Raw genomic sequence first — 17113 nt, forward strand, 5'->3', positions numbered from 1 at the left:
TAATTCTTACGTTTATTTTAATTCAGATCTGGTTTTACAGTTAACAATCCACAACATGCACCCATTAACAGGACTAATGAATACACTTTATAAAGTACAATATGCAAAAAAAAAAATCTTTATAGTTAAGATTCTTGTTTGAGCTCCACCTTCTATAATTACAGTTCATTTAATCATTACCTGGAATTGAAAAGATTCTACCCCACTATAAGGAAAAACTCCTCCTCCTCCTAAGTACTATCCAGCAGTGATTTCTTGCAGTGGACAGTGGGATGAAGCCTAAGCATTTGTGCAAGTCTTCTCGTTAGCAACGATTCCTCTTGGGGCTTTAAATAGCTTTACAAATGCGCACAAGGCATCTTTGCTTTAAAGCTGGAAAAACAAAAGGGGGAAACTCTTAACAATCTAGTTTGCATTTAAGTAATATATAGTGATGGTTCATACTGCCAAAATTGTGGATTCCTTGGCACCCTTAAAAAACCATCCTGGTTCCACCCACTACTCCCCTTTGGCTCTTCCTCCCTCTGCTGAGTGTCTTGAGCATGTGCAAAGTGCAATGTTTCAGACATTTATAGCAAGGTCTGCCAGTCGTAAACAATCGCTTCGGAAGGCGAGGAGCAAAATGGGCTTGGCTGCGATTCTTGTTCCAGGCCATCCATGCATCTCTCCTTCCTTCTGTCCTTCTGCTCAGAGCTCAGAGGCAGAAAGCTGGGAAGAAGGAAGGAAGTGAAGCTTGGGAACTAGAGGGTGAGATGATTAAGGGAAGGGCCATAGCTCTGTGGCAGAGCATCTGCTGTACAGGCAGAAGGTCCCAAGTTCAATTCTTAGCATCTCCAGGTAAGTCAAGGAAAGACCCATGCTTGAAAGAGTGACTGCCAATCAAAGCAGACAATACTCAGCTGGATGGACCAATTGTCTGACTCAGTATAAGAGAGCTTCTTATTTTCCCAAGTTATTTTTAAACCCAGTAGCCAAAGTCCCCTGTTTCCTGCTTCCAGAATAGAATGATGGTCTATTCAGTCTGCAGTCCTACGCAGAGCTTGGAAAAGTTACTTTTTTTTAACTACAACTCCCATCAGCCCCAGCCAGCATGGCCACTGGACTGGGCTGATGGGAGTTGTAGTTCAAAAAAAGTACCTTTTCCAAGCTCTGGTTCCTAGGCAAAGTTACCAGGCAGGAAGCCACATTGAACACATTCTGTGTAAACCTGCCTCGTATTGTGGTGGTGGTGGTGTTTAATGAAGAGCCTCTCACAAGAGTCTCAAGATGATTTACAAACATACCATAAGAATGACTAAAATAGTTTAAAAAACAGTACCAGAAACAACAACTAAAAATAGGTGTTGTTTTTTTTAAAAAAAATACAAAATGAAAATACAGAGACCTTTTCATCTAGCTGGAAAATCTTGTCAAAACAAAGAATCAAAATTCTTCAGTCGCTTCTGGAAAATACAAGTAGTGGGCACCTATCATATCTCAACAGGGATACTATTTCACAGAAAAGGGGTAGCCTCATTGAAGCCCTCCTCTGAGTTACTGTGGAGTGTGTTTCTGTATTTTAGGGACTTCAAGGAGAAAATCAACTGCAGAACACACTGACCTATTAGGAATATAAGAGAGAAGATCTCTCAAATAACTCTCAAGTGTACGGTCTTATATGTTAGTATCCAAGCCTTGAATTTGGCCTGGCAGCAAATTGGCAGCCAGCACACCTTCTACAGACAAGGTGTTAAATGACTGTGGCAGTTTGTCCCCATGAGTAGACTAGCTGCTGCCTTCGACCCTAGCTGCAGCCTCCAAGCCAACATCAAGGATAGCCCCACATAGTGTGCATTGCAGCAATCCAATTTTGAGATTATCAATGCATGCACAATTGTGGTCAAGTAATCCCAGAAACAGGGGAAATAATTTGCCAAAGAGAAAGGGAGGCAGGCATAGGCAATTCAGGTTAGAAGTGCCAGTCAGGTTTACTGCACTAGTGGGAGAGAAAGGGGGAAAATCTGGGTGCCAGATGTGCCTGGGAAAAGAGATGAATGTCAGATCTATGTGTTGAAGGCTAGTATGTCTTCTACCCAGTTCAAAGTCTTCCCATGGCTACTAGCCAGTAGACCATTGAGTTGCATCTGGATTAATTTAGGTCCCATTGAAATCAGTGTAAAATAGTAGTTATGGCTAACTAAGTCCCAGTGATTTCAATAGTCTGGATACTTCCCATTGCCCATTTCAGAGTTTGGCTCCAGCATAGTTGAAGGCCAGATCTACCAAATCTTGCTAGCTGGATGAGGATTTGTCCCATTATATTTGAGAAAGAAAACATTCTGAAACTCCCTGTGGAACATCTACTTACTCTTTGAATAAGCAGTTCTCTTGACTTTCTCACAGATGTATATTGCATTTTTCAAGAACCAGGAATAGTTTTCAATACAGTACCTAAAACTATTAACCAGAATCAAAAGATCAATAGGATATGTGTATTTATCATCTAAGCCCTAACCTAGTCATTCCAGAAGAACACAAAATCTCCCAATGAACATTCACACACACAATTGACAGTGTCATAACAACAAAAGCTGCAGTGCTCATTTCAGTCTTGAAATGGGGTAGAATTTTCTTGTGCAGAATTCCCATGGCACAATCCAGATAAATTCAGGTTCATTTGGGTACCATTGAAACCAACAGAACTCCAGCTCTTAGCTCTGTTCTTAATTCTCATTGATTTCAAAGGAAAGTAAGGTGGGTCCACTCTGTTCTTTACTGGTGCCCCCGTTTCCAAAATTGGCAAAATAATCCCCAGCCAAGGCACAGATGGTATGCTTCTGAATGTGTGCTTCATGATGGTTGGAGGAGGGGGAGTTAAACTTTCAACATTTAAACTCAAAGCTGAACTGCACAGGTTTTGGAACCCTGGTATCTGCATTTGTGATGTAGCGTAGTGGCAGCCAGTGGCTCCATGTCAAGTGGAGAAGCAGAATCCGCTCTGGGTTTTAGTTTCAACTTTTAAGGAGCTGTTAAAGGTGCTTCAGCAGAGGGGCAATGGGAGATAAAAATGGCAAGGAGAAGTGTTCCCCCTACAACTCTACTTGGCTGCTTTCTCCCCACAGTGTGGTTCTCAGTTCTGTGTTTCCTGCATGAGGTGGAGTTTGGTTACTAAAGGACAGTGGGAAACAAGAGAGAGTTCATCACCAATCTTTAGTTCCTTTTCCCCCACAAATCACTCCCTTACACAAAGGGGCTCAGAAGACCCCCCTCCATGTGAGGAAGAACTCTATGTATGCACAACAGTACTGGGAATGGGAGAGAAGTTTGATTATGGTTGCATTTCAGTAAGAAATGGGTTGGTTTGGGTTGAGTCTCAAACCAATACATGAACCGAAACACAGCCACCCTTTGAAATTCACACTTCTCTGAATTTTGTGACGCAGTTCTCCAGCCAAACAATGAGTGAAAATAACAAACAAAATGTAAGGGGAATAACTTGCAAAAATGTGTCTATTAGTCACAGCTCCATTCCATAATGTGTTTATTAGGCAAAGTTTGCACTAAAATGCTATGCAGTTTCACAAGGATTTTTTTTTAAAAAAATTAAAAATTACACATGAGCTTTCTGCCAGCTCCTCCTCCTTCAGCCTCCCCTTCACCTGCTACCCCTGAGTTGGCTTGCTCTGCCCCTTATTTATTTACATTTATACCCCACCTTTGATTCATCAAAGAAGCCGCGGCAGCTTGCATGGGGTTCCCAGGCAGTCTCCTATCTAGGCACTGACCAGACCCAGACCTTCTTAGCTTCAGCAAGGTGGTGGCCTCACATGCCTTCAGACCATCCCCTAGTATTGCTGGGCAGCAGAAAAAGCTGCAGCTACGCATCCTGCCAAATGTGTAGCACAACAGCCATGATCCAACACAGAGCTAAGTCTGTTAAAGCTGGTTGATGTCAATGAGCTCCTTAAAGCACAGTGCACTGTAACATTGGGATGGACTCCCATGAATTTTCACCGTTGTAAACTGTGGGTTTGGCGTTTCATAACATCAAATGGCAAGACATGAATGCTGCGGTAATCCTGTACTTGGATAAACCTGGAATTCATTTTATGCTCATTTGTATCACCTTTTATAGCCAGCCTTGGCCATGGTAAAGGAAATGAGCTCCTGAGGAAGGGGGCAGAGAAACTTCTATGTCCAAAAGAATCCATAATTTCAGGTGTTGACAAATCTTTGCTATAATAGTGTCTGAAGTCTGAATTTTCCCATGCAAACTTCATGTACTTAATTATCATTCCCCATCCCTCATAAAAAAAATCAGAGTGAGACAGGTTCTACCTTTTACCTTATAGCTTCATCTCTTGAGTATCTTCTGTCCCTTGAGCAAAGGCACTGCTGGTAAAACTTGCACAACTCCAACACGCATGGGTGAATCTTTTGAACCGTGACAGATGGTGTAATCATGGAGGTCTCTTTCTTGATTGCCAGTGGACATCCTGGGAAGGGGGGGGGGAAATAATCTCAAAGCAGTCGTGGACAGTCGTCTCGTATATTGGACATATCAAACGCATAAGACCCCTGCAGACATACTGAACTGTTTATTTGCGAAGGAGAAATGCATGGCAGAAAAGGGCAACCGAAACGATCAAGGCACTGGAGCAACTCCCCAATGAGGAATGGATGTAATGTTTGCGGCTTTTTAGCTTAGAAAAAAGATGAGAAGAGTGGGGGACATGATAGATGTGTATACAATTAGGCAGGGTGTGGAGAAAGTGGACAGGGTGAGGCTTTCCTTCCTTTTTCATAATACTAGAATCTGTCATCCAATGAAGCCGAATGGTGGGAGGTTCAGAACAGACAACAGGAAGTACTCGCTTCACACAGTGCATGATTAAAGTGGAAGTTGCTCCTACACGAGATAGTGATAGCCACCAACTTGGGTGGCTTAGACAAATTCATGCAGAATAGGGCTAGCAGTGAGTATTAGAGGCGGTCTGCCTCTAAAATACTAATCCCCGGGCAACAACAATGGGAGAGGACTATTGCACTCATGTTCTACTTGTGGGCTTCCCACAGGCATCTCATTGGCTATTATGGGTATAGAATGCAGGACTAAATGAGCTTTTGGTTTGATCCAGGGCTCTTCTTAATGTTCCTGGGGTTCTTCAAATTTGATAGCAAGACATTGACAAAGGATTCTGGGTGTCATTCCTTCATGTTCCTTCTAAGGGCTTGCTAAGCGGAAGGCTGAAAGAACTCTAGTATGGATTCCTTTGAGCTGGCTGATACCTACTGCTGAAGTGTGACTTTTTGACAGTCCCAAAGTCTGTAATTTATCAAAAAGAAGTGGTCTGTTGGTGTGGGATGAAGACAGACATAACATTCCAAAGCAGCGGGGCTGCTCTAGAAGCTTCTCTACTGTATTTAGTCCAAAGGTACCTTTCCTCACCAGATTCACTCTCTCTCTCTCTCTCTCTCTCTCTCTGTGTGTGTGTGTGTGTGTTTACAGTTTTTCTTAAGCAGAAGCTGGCTGTTTTGGATGGGATCCACCTGGTGGTGCTGATTCGGATCACATTCCACCAAACTAGCAGGCAGTTACAGTCTGTTTTCATTATTTTCTTGCTATCCTTTCCTTCCAGAAAAAAATAACGATAACATGAGCATTATTTCTAACAATGCTTTCCTTTCTCCCTGCCCTCTGCCCACCCACCCAATCTACACTCCCCACTTCACCTCCTCCTCTTCCTCCTTCTGCATCATATTGGATCTCCCACCCCCATTCGACAGCTTTGGAAGAAAAGGACAAATTGCTGGGTGAGTTTCATATTAACAAAGCTAAGATGCATGCTGATCAGTTTAACCTCAGCAAAGCAAAAACCCATGCTGGTCATTTTCACCTTAGACAAGCAAAGACCTATGCTGGTCAGTTTTAGTTAGTAAAGCAAAGATGCAGATCAGCTTAACATTAGCAAACCAAAGACTCATGTTAGTCAGCTTCACCTTAGCACCCATGCTGGTCAGTTTCACTTAGCACAGCAACACAGCACAGGGAATACAATGATAATAATATTGTTATATTTGATGTGGTTGGGAAAAAAATCCAGTGTCTGGAAAAGCTGCGGAAGTTTGCTGTATTCAGGACCAGTCCGCAAAGATAGCACAAGTGCAAACTATGGGGAAATCTGGTGCCAAGTTTGATTTTAGCAACAATCTCACCTATCTCTACTGACTGGGTTTTGTTATAATTGGCTTCCCCCTAGTGATGTCACCAAGAAATCTCCCTTGGATTGGCTGCCCCCCTCTCCATGACACCCCTGAATGTTTAGTCACCAAGTGACGTCCCTCTGGGGCCATCCTGATCAGTTTTGGATGATGGGCAGCTTGGACGTGACTGATAGGTAGGGATGCAAAAAGGCATCAAATTCTGTTCTGTTCCAAATTCATCACATGCAATGCTTTTTCTGTTCCACTACAGCTTTTGACAAAAACTACATTATTTAATTTGCTGTCTGCTATAGCAAAAATTCATATAATTAAAATATTATTATTATTATTATTATTATTATTATTATTATTATACTATGGTTATTCCACACCATTCATTTCAATTGCAAAGAAAACACAATGCAAGCTGGGGGGGGAAGTCACCAATTATGCATCATTATACATCATTTGTGGACTGAAAACAACAGCAGCAAATACCAATCATATTTGCTGGATTGATTTCCATTCTGGACATGGGACAAATAAGAAACACTGGCAATTTCTACTCCCATTTCTCTTTTTGTCAGAATTTCCCAGCATTTCTACTGATAGGTGGCTTTTCACTTGGTGGGTCACAAGTCATGCAAGCCTGCTTCTGTACTATTGATCAGGTCTCCCTGTCCCCTACTCAGGGCAACACTGATGTGGCAAAGAAGTGCAGCCAACATCATGCACGGCCACTTCGACATCAGGCTGAGAGTGCCTCATCATCTCAGTCCAAAGGTGATCACTTTCCAGTGATCATTTTCAAGAGATACCAAAAAGTCCTGCTAACCCAAAGGAAAAATGACCATATTTGTGTTTTGACATATCCAACGCCTTCCCTGTTCTATAGGGAGCCTTGCTGCTACTGGAGCTGATTTGGCTATGCATCTGAAATCAAGAGTCAACTGTACATTTTTACAAGCTCTCTTAGCCGTAATCTCTTTGGACAGGGTAACTGGATCTCTCCCCACCCATCCAATGCCTTGCATTCTTTATGGCTTTGGTTGTGTTACATGATCGGACAGGTTAGGGAGGTTACCCAAAGAGTAATGAAGCACTGTTGACATACACCTGAGTTGTCGGAGGCTGCCATGAATTTAATACAAAATGGCATGCACTGATGGCAGAGAAATAAAGCTGCTGTCATCTTCAAAGAGACAGCCACAAAACTTCTTTAAGAGCTGGGCGAGATAGCCAGCAAAATGGAATCCTGTCCTTTAAAGTCACCCTAGCCTCCCACCCACTCATTTTCCTGTCCACAGTTTTCCCCACTCAGCCACAAAGTACACTGTGTGGAGCAGTCATTATTTCTTAACCTACCCTACCCTACCCCACAGGGATGTTGTAAAGATGAAATGAGTGGTAGGGTGGACTGAGCTTCTTGGAGCAGAGATGGAATAGAAAAATTGTGATTTTTTTTTTTAAAAGGGTAGACTGACCACTGTACCAAGTCCAGCATCAGAGACTGTAATTTTGTGTCCACATTGCAGGCAGGTAAACCAAAATAAAAAGGTTTAAGAACAGGCCGCTAGTCCTTTTGAAGTCAATAGACAGCCCCTCCAAATTTTCATACTGCAGGATTGCAATCTAAGCATTCATGGGCAACATACAAGAGACGTTTTAATGACAGTTTCTTAGACTGAAAGTAATTAGCCATAACCTGTAAACTGCTTAGAAGCTGCCTTGGCAATTAAGCAGTATATAAATTATTAAATAATAATGATAATAATAGTAGCTTCTTCATGGGCAAGCCAACAGAAATGAGAACATATTCATTTATTTTCTTACATGTATATCCCATCTTTCTTCCATCATGGAACCTAGGGCAGCATACCTGTGGTTCCCAGGTGGTCTCCCATCCAGGCACTGGCCAGGCCCAGACCTGCTTAGCTACAGCAAGGTGGTGGCCTCATGTGCCTTCAGACCATACCCTAGGACCATAGAAGCCAGAGCCTAGTCTCTTACCACTGAAGGAAGACGCTTCTGAAACAAAGGACAAACATGACTGGTTTAATTTTTTTAATATGAATGGATTAAAGAAATATGATAAATGCAATCTCTCTCTCTCTCCTTCTGCAAAATAATTTTCCTTTGGGATGATGGCTTGGAAGATGGGTCTTTTGTTCCATCACAGTCAGGATCTGGAGCCCAGAGATGCTTTTCGGGGAAGAATTGTTTATCCAAAAAGTGGAGTGTTCACTTTCTTTATACCCTTTAGAAGCAACTTCATCGCATGGGTAACCAGATGCCTGGTACCATGCCTATCCCATCGTTTCTTTATGCCCCTGTAGAGAAACCAGAGATAACAGATTATTAAAAAAAAAAATAAAGGGAAGAGGATGTTCTTAGAGGCTGAGAATGATCACACTGGATTTCTACCTTCTTCCAGGGACAGCATCCTCATTCTTCTCAAAGGTCTCCATGCCTCATCACCTACTTGGAAGAAAGAGTCGTGTTCAGGTGAGCAAAATGTATGTTTTAAGTGGACGAAAGCCAAAAGGATCAAGGAGAAGACAATGGATTACCTTGCTATTGTTTCCAGACATGGAGGGGGAAGACTTTTCCATCCTTGCTTTTGTCTCCCTGAGGCTTAAGACCGACGTTCTGCTTAGAGTGGAAGTTGCAAAGGTGATGTCCCACACACAGAACTTTGAAAGCCTGAAATGGCAACTCGCCCTGCCATCCTGTTATCTCATGTGCCACTTTCCTATGGTCTGCCATTTTGTTTTTGGTAGCCTTCAGTTGTTTTCAGTGACTTGCTATTCACAACTAACATTTTCCACCCTCATTTTGAAACTACAAGGAGGGATGGCTTGACACCAGAAAGTGTGCCACAAGGCATATGAAGCTGCTTTTATGCCAGGAATGGGGACCATTTTTCAGTCCAAGGGCCGCATTCCCTTGGGGACACTTTCCAAGGACCACATGTCAATGGTGGGCAGGGTCAAAGGCAACAGTGCTGTGAAGCAATAGCTCTTAATTTTGTACAGTGGGTTACATTCTAGCCCTGTGAAAGCCAGTCATTTCTATGCCTCCAGGCACATGTGGCCATTCTTCATTCACGCAACCAGAGGCATTATCACTGTTCAAGGACATATTCCTGCAAGGCAAAAGCACTCGAGGAGGGCATGGACCAGACCAAAGAAAAATGTGGCCTGGCAAGAGTTCCAAAGACCAGACAAAGAATCCTGGGGGACTGCATTTGACCCATGAGAGTTCCCACTCTTGCTTAATACTGAATGAAAACAAGAGTCCATCCATCTAACCCAGTTCTTTTTTCTTTGACTCTCTAGTGCAGGGGTAGCTAACATGACTGCAACTCCCATCACCCCGATCGTTGGCCATGCTGGTTGGGGCTGATGGGAGTTGGAGTCCATCAATATCTGGAGGGCACCATGTTGGCTACCCCTGTTCCAGGGTCTCAAGCAGGGAGGACGTTTCCTAGTCCTGCTACGTGAGGTCCATTTAAAATGGAGATGGCTGGGGGTGAACTGAGAACATTCTGCGTGCAAAGCATGTGCTCTGTCACCAGCTATCCAATGAGAAAGTGCCATTCCAGTGACACTGCCGAACCTATGCAGCTTTCTGTGCCCTTTGTGTTGCTTCATCAGTAGTCTGTTCAGCTGGAAAGCAGGAGGCAAAGCGACACCCCTGCTTCTCTCTGGTCATCCCACAACTTGTTGCTGCACAAGGTGCTTATGAGTAGGAATGGGAGGATCTATTCATTTTGGCTCTCTCCGTCGCTCATTTCTCCTATCTTTTTGGTTCTCCATATTTCTGGAGCAACTTGCAAACATCTACATGAAAATTTGTTAGCATTTTAGTGTGGATTTTTTCCTCATAGGCACATTTTTGTATGTGGTTTTGATTACTGTACACATTAATAGAATTACCTCTAATATACACATTTTTGTAAGCAAAGTTTGGCTGGAGAATAGCATCACAAAATTCAGGTGAGTGCAGATTCAGAAGGGCAGCTGTGTTTTAGTTTGCGTATTGTTTTGGAAAGTATTTCCCAATTTGGTCGATTTGCCTTTAAATGCAAACTGAATCAAATTTCTTCTTCATGAGTTCCATGCCACAATTTAGCTCTTCATAGCTACAGCACTAAAATAATGTAATCGCATTTCCAAGTTGCAGTCATTTGTTTTTCAAGGCACAATCCAGCCAAATCCTGCATACTGAAGAACCCTAGATTCCAATGAGAAACTTAAAACACATGCTTCATTTCTTCCCTTTACAAATCAGTGAGATTAAGGCTCCTGCTGGGAGGAAGGGTGGGATATAAATCATATATATAAATCATATATATATAAATCATATATATATAAATAAGGTTGTAGTCCATATCCTGCATGCACCTTCCTGGGATTAAGAGCACTTCCACGCTGTAGTTGATTGTAAACTTGATGCTACTCATGCATGCATGCATGCATTGTGCAACATCCAGGGGATGCTGTCCTCACTAAAATGGCATCCCACATTATTTCCCCTTTTAATCTGGTTTACCATTTCCACGGAAAATCTAAAACGTTTAAAAACAACAACATGGAAATGGTAAATCTGGTTTAAACGAGGAGGGTGAGGTATGGGATGTCATTCCAATGAGTATGTCATTGTTTGGACACTGTAAAAATCTTGTGTGCAACCTCGGGAAGGTGAGTATAGGGTTACAGCTTTAATCTCATTGATTTGAATGGCTAGATTTGTCTGGATTGTACCCATTATTTTTTTAAAATGATGATGCTTGGGCTTATTTCAGGGGTGCACAAATAGGACTGTACTGTTAATAGGTCTAGAAAAAGTTTAGGACATGGCCAATGTTTTTAAGACAGTAGCTCCAACTGAGTAGCTTCAATGCAGTTTCAGTTTCTCCTATTATGCTTGCCAGTGATGGCTGGTGTAAAGTGGAGCTGGTTGGGTGGAAGGCAGGGAGGCCAACAGTAGGTGGCGCCAGAGCCAATGAGAGGCAGAGCCAACTCATTCTAATTTTGCCCCCATCTTCCTTCCTGCTGAGTTCTCTAAGGGAAACACTGAGCCTAAGGAGGAAGAAGCTGACAGGCAGTGCCACCCCCTGGGCAGTAAGTAGTGGAGCTGTCTGAGGGCAGGCTGAGGTTGGTGGGTCAGTGCTCCATTCACCCTAATGGACTGGCCTCAACTGCTGCATGCAGAGCAGATCTGAAGCTGATTACCTCCACTCAACCCAACCCCAAAATCCAACATTTAGATACATTTCAGAATTCAGATTGAATGTCAAACCTTCACTTCAGATTCACTTCTCAATTTTAGAAGTTTGGCTTTGAGGATTTTATTTTATTTTTTTTAAAAAGAAACTCTACTTAAACTCAAGTCTTGCTGACATATTGTAGGGAGCAGTAATGATAAAGATCAGCTTGCCAAATCCAGCATTTTCTGACGTCTCCTCCCCATGACTGTTGTGTTGGGGGAGGAAATCCAGATTAGTAGAATATTATGCTAATTCCACACATGTCACAAGCAAATCCAAGTTGACAATCTTATTGTGCCCACAATGGGCAAAAGGGTAGGTCTGCTTTAAGCCTTCCACATGCACAATCAACACATTGACACATATCTCCATATGTGATCATATCAGGGCCAGTTCTAAAGGGCGGCCAGGTTAGGCACTGGCCTGACAGCCCCTGGAACTACAGGGGGCCCCTCTGCCGCCCCTCCGCTCCCTTCTGTGATCCGCAGCCCCCTCACATCTCCCCACTTACCTGTCTGCTGTCTTCTACCGTTGCCCTCAACAAAGATGGAGGCCGCGGTTTTCCTAAGGTACTGAAGCCCCTGCCACCATCTTAGTTGATGACAGAGATGCTCGCACGTAGCACGCATGTGTGCCATCAACAAAGATGGTGGTGGAAGCTTCATCCCCTTAGGGAAACCGCCACCGCCATCTTGGTCAATGGCAATAGTAAAAGTCAGGAGACACGCCGGGGCCCAGAGCAAGCTGATGCCCAGGGCCCCGGCATTCCTGGAGCCAGCCCTGGATCATATGGTCTAGAAATTTGTAAAACGAGATCTTAGCATTGCAAGTGTATCACATAAACAATGTATCAAGGGAATGGACTAGCACTAAGAACTCATTATAGGAGTTCATAGTAGGTATGTTTCTGAGAACCTTACCATAAACTGTCACAGACAGAGCTGAGCTAAAATTTCTCAGAGGATGCTTTTCTGAGATTTTTCTTTTTTTTACCCATTCCATCCTCCCCCACCGCCATGCAGTAAAAGAAGGCCATTTTCTGGAGAATTTTCTTTCAATTTTCTCCACCATTTTTTGTGACTTGCCATTCTCCCCACACCCCCATGCACAGGAACCAACACTTGCTTCCGGGCACTGTGGAGGGTGTAAAGTGGTGGTCAGGCAGCTGCAGCAGTGAAACAACCATCAAAACCCTTATTTTTTGTGCTAGTGGTGGGCAGGGTCAGAGGCAAAAGGGAGGTGGAGATATGAATGCTATTTTTACCTTTGATTCACTAGAAAAGACAATCATGCTGGGGAAAACAGAAGGTAGTAGAAAAAGAGGAAGACCAAACAAGAGATGGATTGATTCCATAAAGGAAGCCACAGACCTGAACTTACAAGATCTGAACAGGGTGGTTTACAACAGATGCTATTGGAGGTCGCTGATTCATAGGGTCGCCATAAGTCATAATCAACTTGAAGGCATATAACAACAACAATAGACTAGTTTCTACACACACACAGACCAACTTCTCTATCCTCCATCCAGGCAAACCAGAGTTATCATCAAAGTTCAAGGACATTTATCAGCCAAGCAAAAACATTTGAGGAGTGACACTGAGGCCTGGGGGGGAGGCGTGTGGCTGGGGAGGGTACGTGGCCCAGGGATAGTTTCGAGGGCCAGACAGAGAGGTCTGGAGGGCCGCATCCAGGCTCCAGGCTTGAGGCACCCCACCACCATCTTAGGAAAAAGATGTCCTGCTGCCACTGCTAATGATGATCCCTGCCCCAGGAAACTGTTGAATAATTTCTCACCTGCTGAATAAATTAGGTGAAATTGCCCCCAGCATTTCTCTGTTTACAAACAGGGTGGATGATTTCAAGAGGCCATGTGTGCACCGCTCTAGCTGCTGCTCATGCTTCTTGGAGGGGCAGGGAGATCAGATGGTCCAGTGACTTCATGTGCACTAATCCTTGCATGAGTTTAGCATCAGGAACCATGCAACTTAACCAAATCTTCACGGTGTGCACACTAGCCTACTGTGCCAGCATCAATATTCCTGCATTGTGCAAAGTGTGTTCCGCCCTCAGTGCTTGCTTCTGTGCTCAGTCCTACTTTGGACATGGTGAGCAGAGCTGGGAGCAAGAGCTCCAAGCAACAGTGCAAGCCATCAGCACACCAATATGGGCACAGGTAGGGTAGTTGTGTCAACTGTACCCGTTGAACTTTTCTTTGCTCTGCAGGCATTAATGTCACAGGAACCTTGCCAGGGGGAAAAAAGCAGGCAGCCCTAGATAGGAGGATCAAGTTAAAGTTCACTCAGTGGCTTGAAACAGAATCTCCCACCTTAAGGATTTGGGCTTGTGAGCAACACTGTGTCCCATTGTGACAAAAAGATGGTACAGAGGGAAGATGTTGCCAAAGGGGACACCTTGTGAAGGTATCCTGAGGGGAATGTGAGCCTTGGAGTTCAGCCCATTCAAGAATGCAGTCAGAAAAGCCATTACATCTACACACAGCCTGTTCCTCTCCATTTTCAAGCAAGCCCGTGGATTTAATGGAAACCGGATTCCACAGAGTTCAAGAGCCTTGTAATCCTCCCTTGCCATGGTTGGGGTGGTTTTCCTGGGTGTATTTGCCGATCACCCTCACCTATCTTTAATTGTTGTTGATGATGATGATATCACCATCATTATCATTAGATTTATTACCCGACATTCATCAGAAGGTTCCAGGGCAGGTGCTGACAATTTAAAACACAACATTAAAAATAGTTTAAAACCAGTTATAATCACAAGAACAGTGTGTGGGGGGGGGGGGAACCTTTTTCAGCCAGAGGGGCATTTGTTTTCATGCCAGTGGTAAGTGCGGCCAGATGCACAAGCAGGCGGAGCAAATGTAAAGTTCACCTTTGTACAGTAGGCCAGCTTCTACACACACTCTCCCCTCTTGATCCTCCATCCAGGAAAGCAAGTACCAGTGAGGGGTGTGAGCTACAGAGAGTTCCGAGGGCCAAATAGTGAGACCTGGAGGGCTGCATTCAGCCCCCACACACACAAGGCTCCCTACCCCCGCTCATCGTAATCTGCACAGAGAGCCTTAGACTGCAGACAGGATAGCTGCTTCAACAGCAGCCAGACCGTTTTCTCTGGCTTCAATTTAAAAACACGTTTGCCCACGGCTGGACACATTTCCATACCCCACTGCTGATCTCGGATGTTTTAGGACGGCCCAGGCAAAGAGTTGGGCCAATCACTGACTCTGCCTGCCCCTATAGCAAAGTGTTTTCATTGGACACACCACAAAGCCACAAAGAGTCAATCTACCAAACCGTTCCGATTTCTGTGTGAAGCCGATTTCTCACAGAAATGCACTGAAGCCGTATTTCCCCAGGTTTTGGAGTAAAAGGGGGTAGAGTTTGACTAGTGTTGTGTGTCTCTGACTTCAGAAAATAGGGCTGGAAATGCACTGAAGCCAGCACAACCTCAAGTATATCTCTATCTTTAGTACTGGTATTGTATTGTATAGGGATAGGGGAGAATATTTGCTAAATCAGATATATTAACGGATTTTGATATAATCCAAAAATCCACATTGTTTTTGGACTGGCATTGATTTATTGTGGCGGGTCATGACTGTCATCAGCATGGTATTTTTAAAAAAATCTGCTCCGAATTTTACATTATTGTCTTCTTAATCAGCTTTCTTCTAAACTGATTCATTCTGAATTTAACTCAGTGGAACAAGTGCCTACAGCATAAGCATTTTCATTAGCAGTTACTTAATTTTTTTCCACTGGAAACACACACCCCCCTGCAAATTGGCAATTGCACAAACCATCGAGAACAAAAATAAAACAAAAATAAAAATGGTGGATTGGTACTGGAAACTGGACTGTTGGAATTCAAATGGATAGGAACCCAACCATCCTCATCCCTGGTGTTGTGTAGACTGTGGCTACACAAGTACAGCTTGCATGCCACAGGCTCTGTGCACAGGTTTAGATAAGCCCATGGAAGTCAAGGGTGGAGACAGGGGATTTCCTCTGAATCTATTTATAACTAGAGTTGCTGCCAAACTTACATTCATATAATCTGTGCAATATCTTAATGTTAAATCAGTGAGATGGCCATGGCCCAAATGCACAGCAGCTTGCCAAGGACTTGACACAAACATCATCTGTATCGCTTGCCTAGGATTTATTTATTTATTTATTATTTCATTTATACCCCACCTTTCTTTTCATGAGAGAAACCCAAGGCGGCTTGCATATGCTTCCCAGGCGGTCCCCCATCCAGGCATCGACCAGACCTGACCCTGCTTAGCTTCAGCAGGGTGCTGGCCTCATGTCCCTTCAGGCCATAGCCTGGGACCAAGGGATTGCAAGGGCAGGGCATTTGTCGAGCAAGCTGAGAAAGGTTGGGGCAGGCATCACGTCTCCTCTATCCCTTGACTGCTTTAACAATCTGATGTACACGCACAATGGAAGTTCACTGTGACCAAGAGAAGAAAGTGCTCCCCAAAGCCAGCAGAGGCTCGTCTATTCGGGCAAACGGGGCACACTGCCTCACCAACCTCAGTTTACTCTCAGCCAGCTGCCACCTGCCTGTCTTCTTTCTTACAACCAATCCAGGAGGTGGCTCTGCCTGCCAGGTTCCTCCTCCTTAGTCTCAGTGTGGCCCATTGTAGAGCTCAGCAGGGAGGAGGATAGAGGCAAAACTGGAATTAGCTGGCTTCATCTGCCACTGGCTCTGGCTCTACCAGTTGGTCTCCCTGCCTTCCGCCCTACCAGTCCTAATGGGCACCAGCTGCTACTGCCAAAGCCCTTTATAATAATCTGATGCGTACAGGTAGGAAGGATGCTATTAAGAACACGAGAAGCTGCCTCGTACCAGGTCACTTTGCCTATCCAGTATTGTCTACACTTGCTTTCAGTGCCTCTCCAGCAGACCTCGCTCTCTTTCTCATCACTACTAGCTACCTGATCCTTTGTTACTTGCAGAAGCCATGGACTGAACCTGGGACCTTCTGCATGCAAACCGTGAGCTCTGCCTTGAGCTATGGTCCCTTCTGAACACACCCAACAGCACAAAATCTCCAACCATATGCCATTGGGGACATAAGTTGCAAAAGGCTTACTCTGCATTTATCCAAAGAGTTCCTCTTGTTTTCTGTTTGGTCTGCCTCACCCCACCCCCCAACAACTTTACTACAGATCCTATGCGTTTTTAAGGCATTTAAAGAAGAAATATTATGATGGTGTTTCAACACAACCTGCTTCCTTCAAGCCCTTCAGGCTCAGTTGAGGAGGCAGAAGCCGGGAAGCTTTTTGTGCAGTCAAAGGGGGAGGTGGTGCACAGTTCCTGCACACCAGATTGGCCCAAGCACCATTTCCCTGCCAAATCCATGGGCAATGGAAAGCAAGCTTGCAGCCTGTCCCATGCTGGTTTGGTTTTCCTTCTGCAGCTGGACAGCCCTGAAGCACACCATTACTTGAAACACGCCTAGTTTTGCAGCCTGGGGAAAATTCATTATCACAGATTGATTAGCTGAAGCATGAGAAACATAGTGCATTTTTAGTATCCCTAAACAATATTGAATACGAAGCATTTGCAATTTTGAATATTTCTGATGCTGAGAGAAGAGGTGGAGGGTCTACACTAAACAAAGCTATA

At 44.1% G+C, this 17113-nt stretch overlaps 1 protein-coding gene across 13 annotated transcripts in view; it reads right to left on the bottom strand.

The window, feature by feature from the left end:
* HHLA1 (HHLA1 neighbor of OC90) overlaps positions 1 to 17113 on the bottom strand; it is a 48684-nt gene continuing 31571 nt past the window's right edge. For 6 of the 13 annotated variants that reach the window (XM_061607513.1, XM_061607507.1, XM_061607493.1 and 3 more), the window contains 3 exons: positions 4325 to 4475; positions 2348 to 2436; positions 1 to 372 (listed from right to left, as the gene is read on the bottom strand). In XM_061607513.1, the coding sequence (XP_061463497.1) occupies positions 329 to 372; positions 2348 to 2436; positions 4325 to 4475 (284 nt within the window). In that variant the 3' untranslated portion in view covers positions 1 to 328. Of the gene's footprint in view, positions 373 to 2347; positions 2437 to 4317; positions 4476 to 8293; positions 8514 to 8607; positions 8665 to 8753; positions 8836 to 9961; positions 10026 to 17113 lie in introns of those variants that run through there. The other 7 variants (XR_009760402.1, XR_009760401.1, XR_009760400.1 and 4 more) reach the window with 7 other exon arrangements.

The sequence above is a fragment of the Rhineura floridana genome, chromosome 1, assembly GCF_030035675.1.
Source record: "Rhineura floridana isolate rRhiFlo1 chromosome 1, rRhiFlo1.hap2, whole genome shotgun sequence".
Taxonomy (NCBI): Eukaryota; Metazoa; Chordata; class Lepidosauria; order Squamata; family Rhineuridae; genus Rhineura; species Rhineura floridana.